The sequence below is a fragment of the Acomys minous genome (genome assembly GCF_964271855.1).
Source record: "Acomys minous genome assembly, chromosome: 10".
Taxonomy (NCBI): Eukaryota; Metazoa; Chordata; class Mammalia; order Rodentia; family Muridae; genus Acomys; species Acomys minous.
Genome location: NC_140491.1, coordinates 66,728,638 through 66,742,690, shown reverse-complemented (window position 1 = coordinate 66,742,690; position 14,053 = coordinate 66,728,638). Strand labels below are relative to the sequence as shown.

Here is a 14,053-nt window from a genome sequence, read left to right as displayed (position 1 = left end):
ACAAACAAACAAACCAACACTCACTAACTGGAAAGATATGTGTTCAAAATATCTTTTCTCTGAAATTATGTTAACATCTGTATAAAAGATGTTAGTGAAAAAACAAATTTTACTAGATTTCAGAACCATGGTATAAGCCTATTTAAAGTGACCCAAAACAACTAAACAGTCAAATTGCTGATATACATTTCCAGGAGAAAAGTCTAATGGGGAGAAAATCCAAAACAAAAAAGGCAGACAGGTTGGTGGTGGTGGCTCACACCTTTAATCCCAGCAACTGGGAAGGCAGAGGCAGGTGGATCTCTGAGTTCACAGCCAGCCTGGTCTACAGATGAAGTTCCAGGACAGCCAGGGCTACACAGAGAAACCCAGTTTAAAAAAAAAAAAAAAAAAAAGGGCAGACTGGACCATGCCCAGTACTCCTCTTCTAAATGTCAGTTCCCAGCGGCAAATTTTCTTTTGTTTATCTGCATTTTTAGATGTAAGGAGCAGAATTTTTTTTTTCAACTATGGAAGAAAAAAATGCCCAAACTGGATTATCTATCTCCAACTCATGCCTCCTTACATTTTCCTCAGCTTTAGGAACGCTTAGTGTAAAGCATTAAGAGGTGTGTGTGGGTGTGTTTCAAGTTGTCTTACATGGTTTGTGTTCTCATCAAATCAGATATAGCCCCTCCTCCAGCAGGGAAAGCCCAGAGCTTTCCAGTCTATGGAACTCCTGCCTACACACTCAGAGGCACAACTATGAACAAGGAGGACAGACATTTGCACAAACATTCACTCTTTTGAAACAAGGTCTCAACTGTGTATCCCTGGCAGGCCTCCTCTGAGAACCTGCTCAGCCTCCTGAGTGCTGGACTGCAGGTATGCACGATCACGCCTGGTCACAATTTTTCTTATGGAACTTCAAACAACGTTTCTCTTTTCTTTATTATTTCCCAATTTTCCCTTCAATAAGAGATGACAATTCAAAATAGAACCATTCTCTCAAAACAAAAACAGACCCTCTGACAGCAGCAGAGGCACTCACCATGGAGATGACTGTGGGAGGGAGCTGCTTGGGGTCTCCTACTAGGATAAGTTTGTTGCAGCGATGGATAAGTGGAGAAAGTGTCTCAACTTCACAAGACTGCCCGGCCTTAGGAACAAAGTATATAAGGAGAAATAGCCTTAAGTAAGTTCTAATTACCCGGAAAAGTACCCAACTTTTCCTATATACACCTACACCTTTTTTTAAAATTATTCAGGACCTATACATGGTAGGTAAGCATTTTACTACTGAGTTATGGCCCAGCCTCCTCTATACAGATACCAAAAGTAAGCATGTTTTTTAATGTTCAACGTATATCATATGAAAATATCTTTATGTAAGACACTGTAACATGTGCATTGAAGATATAACAATGAAAATATATACAAATAAAAGATTTCCTCATAAAAGAAATTATCTAAACACAATTTCTGGCTGTGCGCCTAGCCTTTAATGGCTGAGTCATCTTTCCAGTTCCTAAACACAATTTTAAACATCTAACAAGTATTGCGAACCCAACTACCACAGATGCCCAACAGAAGGCTGTGGACATCCTGAGTGCCTGCTTCATTCCTGCACAGCTGGAGCATGGGAAGCTCCTCCTCTAACAGCTGTTTTAGAAGGTTATCTCTGAAATCCAGATGTTACTTGAGGTATGACTGACTTTCTAATTCAGTAACACTGACTGTAACTATTTCATCATTTCCACTATGTTCTTTTATCACACGTAATTTCCATATTTCTGCCTAGACTGATCCCTGAACCTAATGATCCATTTCTCCTGTCTTCTGACTTTTCATTCTAGACAACACTACAATCAATGTTCAGTAAATGGACAAGAAATAAAAGATGTCAGCTGAAAATGCAGCAGCCAACGATGTCCAAAGTCATAAATGTGTATTTCAAAGTTAACAGAGAAACTGCAGCAGCTTCAGGGGCAATCCTTGCTAGAGGCAATTCTACTCCAAGACTACAGTCCCCTCTGCAGGAGGCTTGCCTGCACCACGCTTCACTGTATGAGAATACATGCACATTGGCTAAGGGCTAGAGGTGCAGAGGCCTCCTAACAAGCAAGGCTGGATGGATGCTTACCCTCCAGCACTGCAACAGTAGTGACTGCATAGAAAACCCCCACTTCACCCACAGTTCAACATCCAGAATTCACCCACAACTTTTCTTCACAGTCCTAGTCACACCTGCACACTTGAGTACCCACTGACCTCATCTACAATGACGCAACTGAAGGGAACACCCCCTTGTCCTCGAAAAGCAGACTCAAGCAGTAAACCACCACTTGTGCTCAACGTGCAGCAGATGACATGGGACTCCAAGATGATGGTGTTTTGTGTTTTCTGTGGGCGTCCCTGAACCTAGGATGACAAAGGATAACCATATTTAGTTATACACAGATCCTGTAACAGTCCTTTTTTATTATTAAATATCTACCATTTCTTGTTCATCTGACATAAAAATATTTAATAAAAGGGAAGCCTCAGCTCTAGAAAACAGGAGAAATCCTTCAGCACAAATCCATCATGGACTTCAAGGCAAAGTCTGAGGTTTTCAAGGAGGCTCCAGTGCTACAGCACTGCCAGGTTCTCTTCTCCGAGCCATCAGACTATGGAGAGTGTCCCCAAACATGATTCATTCAATGGCCCACAGAAGACATGATGAGCAACAAAGCTCACAATATTAGCTTAGAAGTCATTTACACTATTAATGAAAAATATATATTAAATCCAACTGGGTTTATCTCTGGTCAAAAAACACAAACCGCCAGTTGCCCTTACACTGTCTTGCTGAACTTACTTGGTTTCTTTAGAGCTGCATTCTGATCATCTAGACACAAATCTGGCTCAGCCTACCTTCAATTAATCTAATAACACTCTGGTATTTTTACAGCAAAGGAGAAGCTATGCAGTGTTCTCCATACCAGGGTTCAAATCTGTGACACTCACCAATCTCAGGAAGTAGGGGGAAAAATGTATCTATATTAAATATGTACATTTTTGCATTATTCCCTAAACAACAGTGTAACAATTATATGTATATAAAATTCACATGATATCATGTATTATAAAAAGATATCCACAAACCTAGTCTCCTTAACTACTGACAGTAGTAATTCCCTCTTTGCAGCTCGTACCAAATGAAGCTGTGTTTAACACTAACCTATATCTAAGAGAAAACACTGATGCCTCCACTCATGCAGTTCTCATGTCGTGCATTTTAAAAAACAAAACATCGGGCCTTATGTCCTCTTTAGTGTTTCATAAAGAAAGTAAACCACTGCAGGTAAACTACTCACCTCTTTAATTTTCGAAGCAAGTTCTTGCCTTTCTTTTGAAACTTTGGCAATGTATTCATCTAATTCTTGCCTCTGAAAACAAATGAGAACATCACCCTGAAAGTCAAGTACTTCAGAAAGCTCTCAGATACTTTACACCTTAGGAGAGTGAAAAACACCATGAGCTCACTGAAACAGTGTGCTGGCCTCCCCACCAGTCAAGTCCCAGCACTGCTCTACACAGCTGAGGGATAGTGTGTTTCCTGTGCTGCGCGTGTCTGCTGTCTGCCTAGCAGCTCAAACACTGGAGCATCATTTTTCCTTTCAATGTCAAAGGCGCTTCACACACAACTCAACAATCCTGCCACAGCGATGTGCACAGAATGCAGGCATTCTTTATCCCTAAATAAAATCTTAGCAACCAGAGACTAATCAGAGTGTATTCTTGGAATAGACGCATGGTATTTTAAGCTGGGGTGGTGGTGCCCAGATTACTGGCACTTGCCTTCTCATAAAAAAGAAATGGCTGACATATAGAGAAAAGGAAACCAAAAGGTGGCGAAATGTTACCTGCTAAGGTTCTTGATCCAAACATACTAAAAGCTAAGTCACTCTTGATTTTGAGTCTGTCTGTGAGCCAGTGAATTCTTTCTTCCCTCAACGGAATTAGAAATGTTGGCTATTTTCATTCTTATTTATGTGTATGGGTGTTTTGCATGTATGACTGTATCATGGGTCACACCAAGACTCTGAGGAAACCAGAAGATAGTATCAGATCTTCAGGAACTGGAATTACAGTTGATTGTGAGCTGCCATGTGCCTTGACATCAGGCATGCTCCTTCAGCATAATTCACGGACTCCCACCATAGTAACTCCATGAGAACACCATCACACACATAGTAACTCCATGAGAACACCATCACACACATAGTAACTCCATGAGAACACCATCACACACATAGTAACTCCATGAGAACACCATCACACACCCTTTGACTGGTTCATGTCTAAGCCACTTCTGCAAGGAACAAGCGAGGAGGTGTCCGTACCTGCGTCTCCCGCCCACCTCGACACAGAGCTCGCTGGCGAGAAAGCTCATCAAGTTGACCATCCAGAAACTCTTTTCTTTTGTGCATTTCTTGAATATGAGAAGGCAAGTCTTTTTCTAATACAAATTTAGAAATCAACAGGTTCATTTTAAGAAATTCACATACATATATAAACACAATGAGAAAGAAAAATCCTTCCCCAAACTAGACTAGTAGTGGGGTCTCCAAAATACCATTAGTCCCCCATCATTATTCTGCCATCCAAAAAGAAGCAGAACACCAATGCAAACAGGCCAGCACTTACTCATTCTATGATTGACTTGGCTATCCAAACTGAATTTTAGGACCTCCACATTAATAGACTTTTCTGGACCCAGCCGTACTAAATTTATATCTCCACAGTTTCCTGTTGACAAAAAGACACAAAATTAATCAGGACAATGCTAATAAATCCCATCTCCACATTAGTGAGAGAAGGGCAACACAACTGTAAACTGCATGTCAAGAGCTATACGAAAGGCTTCTCACACTTTCTTTCAGATATTCTGGATAATAACACTGTAAATCCAGTACTTACCACTTCACTCAACACAAGGCAAGGCAGGCCACATGGATAATCATGCAGCGCTCACACTGATATGCTCATGTCCCTCAAGCTACTCTCCAACAGTGTTCCATGAAGAACACACTTGAGGAATGAGCGGAATGACGCTGTCAGATGCCGAGGTGAAAGCAAATGCCACCACCCCTAGCTCTGTGCAGCCCCGACTGTCCTGAACTCACTCTGCAGACCAGCTGGCCTTGAACTCAAGAGATCCACCCACCTCTTTACTACAATTTTTTAAAACTCCTAGTTCAGTTCTCTCTCTTAAATATGATGTCATCTTCTTTAGCCAACATTTACTGGAAAGTTTCAAAATAGCCAGGTTCACTGTGCATCCACCAGAAAGATGGAAGAGATTATCTGGAATTCATTCTAAATAGCCACCACCGTCCTACACATTACAGTGGACATCCCTTACACTGCAGAACGAACCTGGAATAATGTAAAAGACGTCTTAAAAGCCAAAAGCAGACAGAATTGAAAACAAAGCTAGGAGGCATGGAGTTCCAGTAGTTTCCCTGGGTACTGGAGCAGGGCGATGGGGGAGGGTTGGCAGGAGGTTAGGCATTTATTTTGATCTTTAAATTATCATCATTAAAGTATAATTTACAGCTGGGTGTGGTGGAGCACAACTGTAATTCCCACACTCTGGAAGGCAGAGACAGGAGAATCTCTGAGTTCGAGGCCAGCCTGTTTTACAAAGTGAGTCCAGGACAGCCAAGGCTACACAGAGAAACCCTGTCTCTCTCAAAAAACAAACAAACAAAAAGTATAATTCACATTTAGTAAAATGCAGGCTTAAAAACCTTTAATTCAGCTGGGCATGGTGGCTCAGGCCTTGAATCCCAGCACTCAAGAGAAGCAGAGGTAGACAGAGCAATGTGAGGCCAGACTGGTCTACAAAATAAGTTCAAGACAGCCAAGGCTATACAGAAAATGCTGTCTTGAAAAAAGCCAGCCAAACAAACAAAAACCCCTTAATTCTATGTTTCCATTACCAAAATACCACTCAAAAACACAGAAATATCTGTAATGGCAGCTTGAGTTATAATGACCACTAGAAAGTGAAGAGACAGGCTGGAGAGATGGCTCATCGGTTAAGAGCACTGTCTGCTCCTCCAGAGGTCCTGAGTTCAATTCCCAGCAACTACATGGTGGCTCACAACCATCTGTAATGTAATCTGATGCTTTCTTCTGGCCTGCAGGTGGATATGCAGGCAGAGCACTATATACATAATAATTTAAAAACAAAAAAAGGTGAAGAGACTTGGAAGAAATGGAGCAATAAAAAACAAGTTTCTGAGTTGGCCTCTGTTCAGCTGGAAAAAAAGAAATTTCTTCTGGAACTCTGCAACCACACAGGTCTAGGCTATATGTGCACTTAAGAGAGAAAGGAACAAAAACAAAAGAGACCCAACCATAAGTTCAGGTAAAATTTAAAAAAATAAAACTAGAGAGATAGAGGTAGGTGAATCTCTGAGTTTGAGGTCAGTCTGGTCTACAGAATGAGCTCCAGGACAGCCAGGGCTACACAAGAAACTGTGTAGAAAATCCAAGAAATAAAAAAATTAAATTGCAATGAATAATGGTGCCAGTTATCTATTAAAAACCTAGTTTAAAACACAAATTTTTTTTCCCCTTGGAAAATATCAATCAGCAAAATTCTTTTGCTGAGTGACTTGACCCTTGAAAACAACAATTCATGAAAACTTGTCAAAAAGCACAAAATAAATCAACACCAATAATAAACAAAACACCATATAGTCTATTTTACAACAAAAAAGAATTATGGGCATAGCCAGGTATGGTGGCACACGCCTTTAATCCCAGCACCTACAAGGCAGAGGCAGGTGGATCTCTGTGAGTTCGAGGCCAGCCTGGTCTACAGAGCGAGTCCAGGACAGCCAAGACTACATAGAGAAACTCTGTCTGGGAGAACCAACTAACCAACCAACCAACCAACCAAATAATGGGCTATTCTCATTTACGAGCACTTTCTTCAAAGTCCCCAAATAACACATTATCAGGCACGGTGTCACAGAATGGCATTCATATGTTAGTATCGTTGTGATTTACTCAAAGGCACAGTGGGAAAAAAACCTCAGTAGATATAAAAGAAAAGCAGAAAAAATATAATTTATTATCCACCGACAGAACTTTCAACTCTTAGTTTATTTCTAACTCTGCCTGTACTAGAACACACTTCTGGTCTACAGTGGGGGATGCTGTGCCCCACCCAGTGCTACTCCACTGCAGTTACAAGCACACTGAGCACTGTAGCTGCAGTTATGTCCCTTGGCTATGCATGCAGCTATCTTGGACACTGCTATCCAAACTGTGTTTGGGAGCCATGCACTGGTCTGCAGGATCAGCTTAGGGTACCAGAATTGTTGTTACTTCAAAAGTTACACTAGAAGGACAGCACCCTCACAACCATTAAATATATAGCAAAAAGGGAAACGCTCCCCAAGCTTTTTATACTGGAAGTAAAAGTTTGTTATACTTAAACTAGAGCATGTGGAATTTCTGTTACATGCAACTGATTCTGATCTGATAAAAAGCAGTGCCAAACATTCTCAAGAAAAACAAAGATAAAAAGATAAACACAACAAAAACAAGTTGAGTATCATACCCAAAGGATTCTTCTTGTCTTTACATTTTTCTTTGAATTCGAGGATAATTTTTTTCATAAGTTCATCAACAGCTGCATTGGAAGGTGCACATACGAGGACTCGGTTTTGTTTGATTTTGGCATTGAAGTTTTCATCTGAATGACCTTTCCTCTGGTTCTACAATTTGTCACACAGTAGACAAGCAACAATGAGCTCTATTTTTGGGATTCAAATCTTTCTCTGCTTCCGAGAATGCTTGCAAGTTCTCACAATGGTTAAAGAAAGCTCCTATTCCTTCCACAACGTAAATATTACTGTGACAAGTGGTACAGGGCACAGCACTTCCAAGCACATACAAGACTCTAGGCCTCATTCCCAATACCAGAGGAAAACAAAACACACACACACACACACACACACACACACACACACACACACACACACACACACACACCACAAAGCTGTCTCTGGCATAAAGCTTATCACAACTGTTGGGATGCTCTAGGCCTTACATTTTACCATTACTTAATATTCAGTCCAACCAACATTAGCTCAAGAATACATTCAAGAGGCTGGAGAGATGGCTCAGCAGGAAAGGGCACTGGCTGTTCTTCCAGAGGACTCAGGTTTGATTCCCAGCACCCCCATCATGGCTTGTCTGAAGCTCCAGCTCCAGGAAAATCTGTCTTCTTCTGCTCTGTAAGCACTGTATGCATGCTGCACCCAGACATACATGTGGGCAGAACACCCCAACACATAAAATTAAAAACCGTAGGGATAATAATACATCTTAAATACACAAGTTAAAGGGAAAAGGTACTTTAATACTCACATGCCTCTTAATTCGGGTCAAGTAAAACCACATGCAGGATAACAGTATCACACCTACCTCTGTCAGTAAGCGGTACAAGAGACCAACAATAGTTTTTGATTTTCCTGTTCCAGGTGGTCCATGAATCAAACAGATCTTGGCAACGGATGGTGAGTGTTTCACCATGGCATATGCAGTTTCTATGGCTTTCTTCTGGTCTTCATTAAAGTCCTTTAAGTAGGCAATCTACAGAGAAGATGGGTGTAGTACATTCTTGTTGTGGTGTCAAATGGGAGAAGGAATGAACAGCATTTGTTCAACCTTCTTCCAGTCTATGTCAAACAAAGTAAGTGCTGAAGTGACTGACCTATGAATCACTTTCACAACTAGAGAAAACCTGATCAGTTACTAATTACTAAGTTCAGCATCAGTCCACTTGTAATTGTGGTTTTACTTGTACTTCATACAAATATGACAATACATTTTCTTAAATAAGCTTTTCTTCAATTATTCTGATTTTTTCCACTCAATCAATTCTCTGCTTAGATGATAAAGGATTCTAAGAATTCTCTTTCCTAATACAATGTCACACAGTGGAAAACAGTTTTCATGGCCAGACCTAGCAGTCTAAATTGAGTCTTTTTTCCATTTTAGATAGCCATAGTCCTAAGCTCTTTGATTCATTAGATGAAGCCTCCCTCCATGGTGCAGCATGACTGGATAACGAACATGAAAGCAGTAGTACATGCGGAGAGTTTAGAGATACTGGTTTCCTTTTGTATTTCTTTGTTAATTTTCTGACTATGTATATAATCTTTACAGTGAAAACTACAGGTTCACCTCTTCATTTGCAACAATCCCACAGTTCTCCAGCAACTATTCAAACACATAACTCACCCCACAAAACCTGTGAACAGCTCCTGAATGACGACCACCCAGCAGACGCTGGCACACAGTTGAATGGTGCTTGTTCTACACACCCTCTACTGTGCCCTGATACAAGCTGGCCTCTCTGTACACCTTGCAAAACTGAAGGGCACTAAATACTATGCACAGCACACAGGGCCATGCAGCAGCTAAAACCGTCCTGACAAAAAGTCCTCCCTTACTTTCCTGGCTTCACGCCTATCAGCACTCACAATTCTCTCAGATGTTGTAGTTAGTAGGTCTTTGGTACAGAAGTCCATGGGATTTGGATTAAGAACAGCTCTGGCCAACTGGTTCCGACTACTCAACAGAGACATGGCTTTCAATTTCCTCTGTGTAGTCACCAGAGAACTGATTACAATGCATTTCGTAAGTTCTTTTAGACTGGCTGGCAAGACATCTTGTGTCTGGATGCACAAGGAGCACTCAGCTTTCCCACTGCGCACTATAATCAAAGAGGAGAAAAGCAACACATCAGCGTATTGTTAGCCAACTAAAAAGGTTAGTCACAAGTGTGTTTAAGACTTGTTTTTCAAGACAGGGTTTCTCCGTGTATATCCCTGGCTGTCCTGGACTAACTCTGTAGACCAGGCTGGCCTCGAACTCACAAATCTGCCTGCTTCTGCCTCCAGAGTGCTAAGACTTATATTTTACATGATGTTTAAGTCACTTACATTTACTAAATGTAAAATTATTCTGATTTGTTTTTCACCATTCAACAGCTGACCTCTGGTTTTGTGGAGTGATTTATGCACTTGACTGCCTGGTGGCGAACTGTGTGGGGCTGTTGCAAATGAGCTTAGCCTGGAGTTTTCACTGTATAAAAACAAACAATCTCTGTTTGATGCCAGTTTGGTCTACAGAGCTAGTTCCAGTATAGCAGCGGCTCCACAAAGTAACCCTGTCTCAAAAATCCAACCAACAACCAACAAACCAAACATACATACAAACAAAAAGCAGACAATGTTCCTGTCCTCCAGAGGAAGATGCCAAATAAATATGTCAGAAAATAAGTGAGTGTATCCAGGCACAGTGGCACACACATGTAATCCCAACACTCAGGAAGGCAGAGGTAGGTGTGGTATCTGTGAGTTCAAGGCCAGCCTGGTCTACAAATTGAGTGCAGGATAGCCCAGACTACAGAGAAATCCTGTCTCAAGAAAAATAATAATAATAATAATAGTGAGTGCTATGGAGAAACAGAGAAAGGATGATGAAGGAATGGGGGAGGGGAGGTGCAGAGGTGGACAAGCTGCTGCTGAGCAGAGTGTAAAGTAAGGAAGTAAGCTATGTCCCTTTAAAGAGGCAAAGAGTGCTGCAAAGCACTCGCCAAGCACAGAGGCAGGGGGTAGAAGTGTGCTGGGAGTATTTCAGATAGAGTGAGGCAGAGCTGGCAGAGCTGGAAAGAAAAGTAGGAAGGCATATATTACAAGACCCAGAGAGCAAAACCTTTTGGAGGAATGCCTTGAGTGGATGTAGCAGTTGGCAATAAAGTGCTGTTTAGCCAATCATCTGGGCAGAAGGACAGAGTGGAAGGCAGGGCTTCTAGAAGAGGAGGAGCTGGGAGTTGACAGCTGGTGGAGCGAAGCTGCCCTAGGAGGATCAGACTGGAAAGTGATTGGGATATAGTAGGTTATGAGGGTTAGAGTAGTTTATTTTAGTTTACTGGCAGATTAGTAGCAGTTTAGATTCTGCCCAGCACAGTGCTTGCAGCTTTGAATTACACTTCAGTCAGTTATTGGCTTCTAGGCCATACAGAACATTAACTGCAACACAAAACGGGGTGTGTATTCTGTAGTGTTCTGGGTAGCACAGCAATGACTGAGAATGATACCAGGAAAAAAACCTATGGCACCTCTGTATAGGTACAGGCTCTGCCTTATACATTAAAAAACAGTCACTCCCTACTGCAAACCAAGAAGAAAGTACTAGACATCAGGCGTGGTGGCACATACCTTTAATGCTAGCACTTCGGAGGCAGAGGCAGGCAATCTCTGAGTTCCAGGACAGCCTGGGCTACACAGAGAAGCCCTGCCTCAAAACAAACAGAATAAAGTGTTAGGGAGGAAAGCGATAGACACGATGGCTGGATGCAGGATGCAGTGAACAGAACAGTCAAATCTGCAATGAATTAAATGCCATTGTAAAACATACAGAGAACCACAGATTACTATAAAGGTTTAAAATTATAGCTTTTCAAGTGCAGAGGTTCAACAGTTTTGATTTATAAGTTCAGAAAAAGAGATAATTGTAAATTTGATAATTATAAATTTGGCAAATGTAATCATTTTCAGGAGCCAGAAGCAAAAATTAAGCCACATATCGCTGCTATAAATTTTTCCACATGTGCTATACACAAAGCATCAAGATAAACTTGCCACATCAGTTAAAATGGGGGCTGGAGAGATGGCTTAGAGGTTAGGAGCACTTGCTGCTCTTCCAGAGGTCCTGAGTTCTATTCCCAGCACCCACTTGGTGGCTCACATCAATTAAAATGCAGCAGGGAGCTACAGGTCAGGAGGATCAATGTTACTTTGAAGATATGATGCAGTAAGGATGTAGAATCAGGGAATCATCTCATCGGGCAAGTAAGAATACTAGTGTTTCAAATGTCAAAAGGCAGATTAACATAAAGAACCTGGACTTGGTTGTTTGAACCATCCATAGTGGCACGACCTGTAGTCGCAGCTTCTAGGGAGGCTGAGGCAGGGTTACTTGAACCCATGAGCTTAAAAACATCTGGGGAAACAGAAAGGCCCCACTAAAAAATGTTACAATTCTGATGTTAGCAACAACCTCGGCTATAATACTTAGTATTTCTGGGTCATGGCTTCCCTTGGTAACAAGGAATAATTCTAACCACATTTGGAGAGCACTGCAAATGTGCAGAAGAATAAGGCACATTGCCTGCCAGATGTTGCCTGCCAGAAGTTCAAGCTACAGGGGAGTAATCCATACAATGCACTAGGTGGAAGTGATGGAAACGGTACATTTCCAAGCTTAAGTTGCCTTATAATAAATTGTTTGCTCTTCTCATTAGTAATTAGTCACAAAACCAAGGTTGGAATGTGACTTAAGTTATTAAAGAGATGGGGGCTGGAGAGATGGCTCAGCGGTTAAGAACACCGACTGCTCTTCCAGAGGCCATGAGTTCAATTCCCAGCAACCACATGGTGGCTCATAACCATCCACAATGAGATCTGGTGCCCTCTTCTGGCATGCAGGTGTACATGCAGACAGAACACTGTATACATAATGAATAAATAAATATTTTTTAAAAAAAGTTATTAAAGAGATGATTTGAAGGGCTGGAGACATGGTTCAGATGTTAAAAGCGACCCCTGCTCTTCCAAAGGTCCTGAGTTCAGTTCCCAGCAACCACATGGTGGCTCACAGCCATCTATAATGTGATCTGATGCCCTCTTCTGGCATGCAGGTGTACATGCAGGCAGAGCATTGTATACATAATAATAAATAAATCTTTAAAAAAAATATGTAACTTGAAACTGATATATAAAAACGACAGATGGAAGAATGCATCAGAGGAGGACATTAAAACAAAGCTTGGAGCCGGGCGTGGTGGCGCACTCCTTTAATCCCAGCCCTCGGGAGGCAGATGTAGGTAGATCACTGTGAGTTCGAGGCCAGTCTGGTCTGCAAAGTGAGTCCAGGACAGTCAAGGCTACACAGAGAGGCCCTGTCTCTAAAAACAAAACAAAAACAAACGAACAAACAGCTTGGTCCAGGTGGTGGTGGCACATACCTTTAATCTCAGCACTACAGAGGCAGAGGCAGGCAGATCATTCACTGAGTTCAAGACCAGCCTGGTCTACAGAGTGAATTCCAGGACAACCAGGGCTACAGAGAAACCCTGTCTCACACTGACCCCTCTCAAAAATTAAAAAACAAACAAACAAAAAAGAAAACCAAAGCTTGAAGCCAGAGAGATGGCTCAGAGGTTAAGAGCGTATACTACTCTTTCAAAGAACCCGAGTTGGGTTTCCCAGCACCCAACTGGGCAGCTCTTAACTGCCTGTAACTCCAGTCCAAGGAGACCCAGCATATTTGGCCTCAGCAGGCACCTGCACTTGAATGCACACACCTATATACACATAGTTAAAAACAAAGCTTTTAAATAGTAAGCAGTAAACTCAGGATCTTAAGTGGGAAAACAGAAAAAGAATTCTAAATGGCAAGTGAATCAACCTGACATGTAACAACATACAGGGCTAAGAGAGCACCATGTACAGGAAACCATCACCTTGCTGACACTTGCTCTTTACTTACTGACTGAAGTCCGGCGAAACTTATGGACATAACCGCAGTAATAGTGACTGCAGTCTTGCATGCCGCTCCTGTCCGCATCCTTCTTCTCTCCATGTGGTCTCTCAGAAACCAAAAACACCAGATCATTTTCCTTTGGGTGAAGCTGTTTAGCTAGTTCAGATTCCTCCAGGTAAACTATGAAAGAAAAAATGGCATTTTTGTAACACTTAACAGATTTTAAGATCAACTTACAAGAAATTAAACCTTTGTAATAAGTTCCAAAGTATAAAGAAGTATAAAGTCCTGATGGTATGTGTATGTATGTTCACACACACACACACACACACACCTCCCCCTCCGTGTGTGTGTGTGTGTGTGTGTGTGTGTGTGTGTGTGTGTGTGTGTGTGTGAGAGAGAGAGAGACCCTAGGCAATAAAAATTAACAATACTGACGGCAGATCCTAAC

The 14,053-nt window shown here is 41.7% G+C and overlaps 1 protein-coding gene across 6 annotated transcripts in view; it reads right to left on the bottom strand.

The window, feature by feature from the left end:
• Positions 1 to 14,053, bottom strand: part of SETX (senataxin) — a 62,629-nt gene that overhangs the window by 16,152 nt on the left and 32,424 nt on the right. For all 6 annotated transcript variants that reach the window (XM_084798574.1, XM_084798576.1, XM_084798579.1 and 3 more), the window contains 9 exons: positions 13,609 to 13,782; positions 9,534 to 9,766; positions 8,473 to 8,640; positions 7,604 to 7,760; positions 4,672 to 4,773; positions 4,368 to 4,483; positions 3,339 to 3,410; positions 2,251 to 2,400; positions 1,031 to 1,138 (listed from right to left, as the gene is read on the bottom strand). In XM_084798574.1, the coding sequence (XP_084654700.1) occupies positions 1,031 to 1,138; positions 2,251 to 2,400; positions 3,339 to 3,410; positions 4,368 to 4,483; positions 4,672 to 4,773; positions 7,604 to 7,760; positions 8,473 to 8,640; positions 9,534 to 9,766; positions 13,609 to 13,782 (1,280 nt within the window). The remainder of the gene's footprint in view (positions 1 to 1,030; positions 1,139 to 2,250; positions 2,401 to 3,338; positions 3,411 to 4,367; positions 4,484 to 4,671; positions 4,774 to 7,603; positions 7,761 to 8,472; positions 8,641 to 9,533; positions 9,767 to 13,608; positions 13,783 to 14,053) is intronic.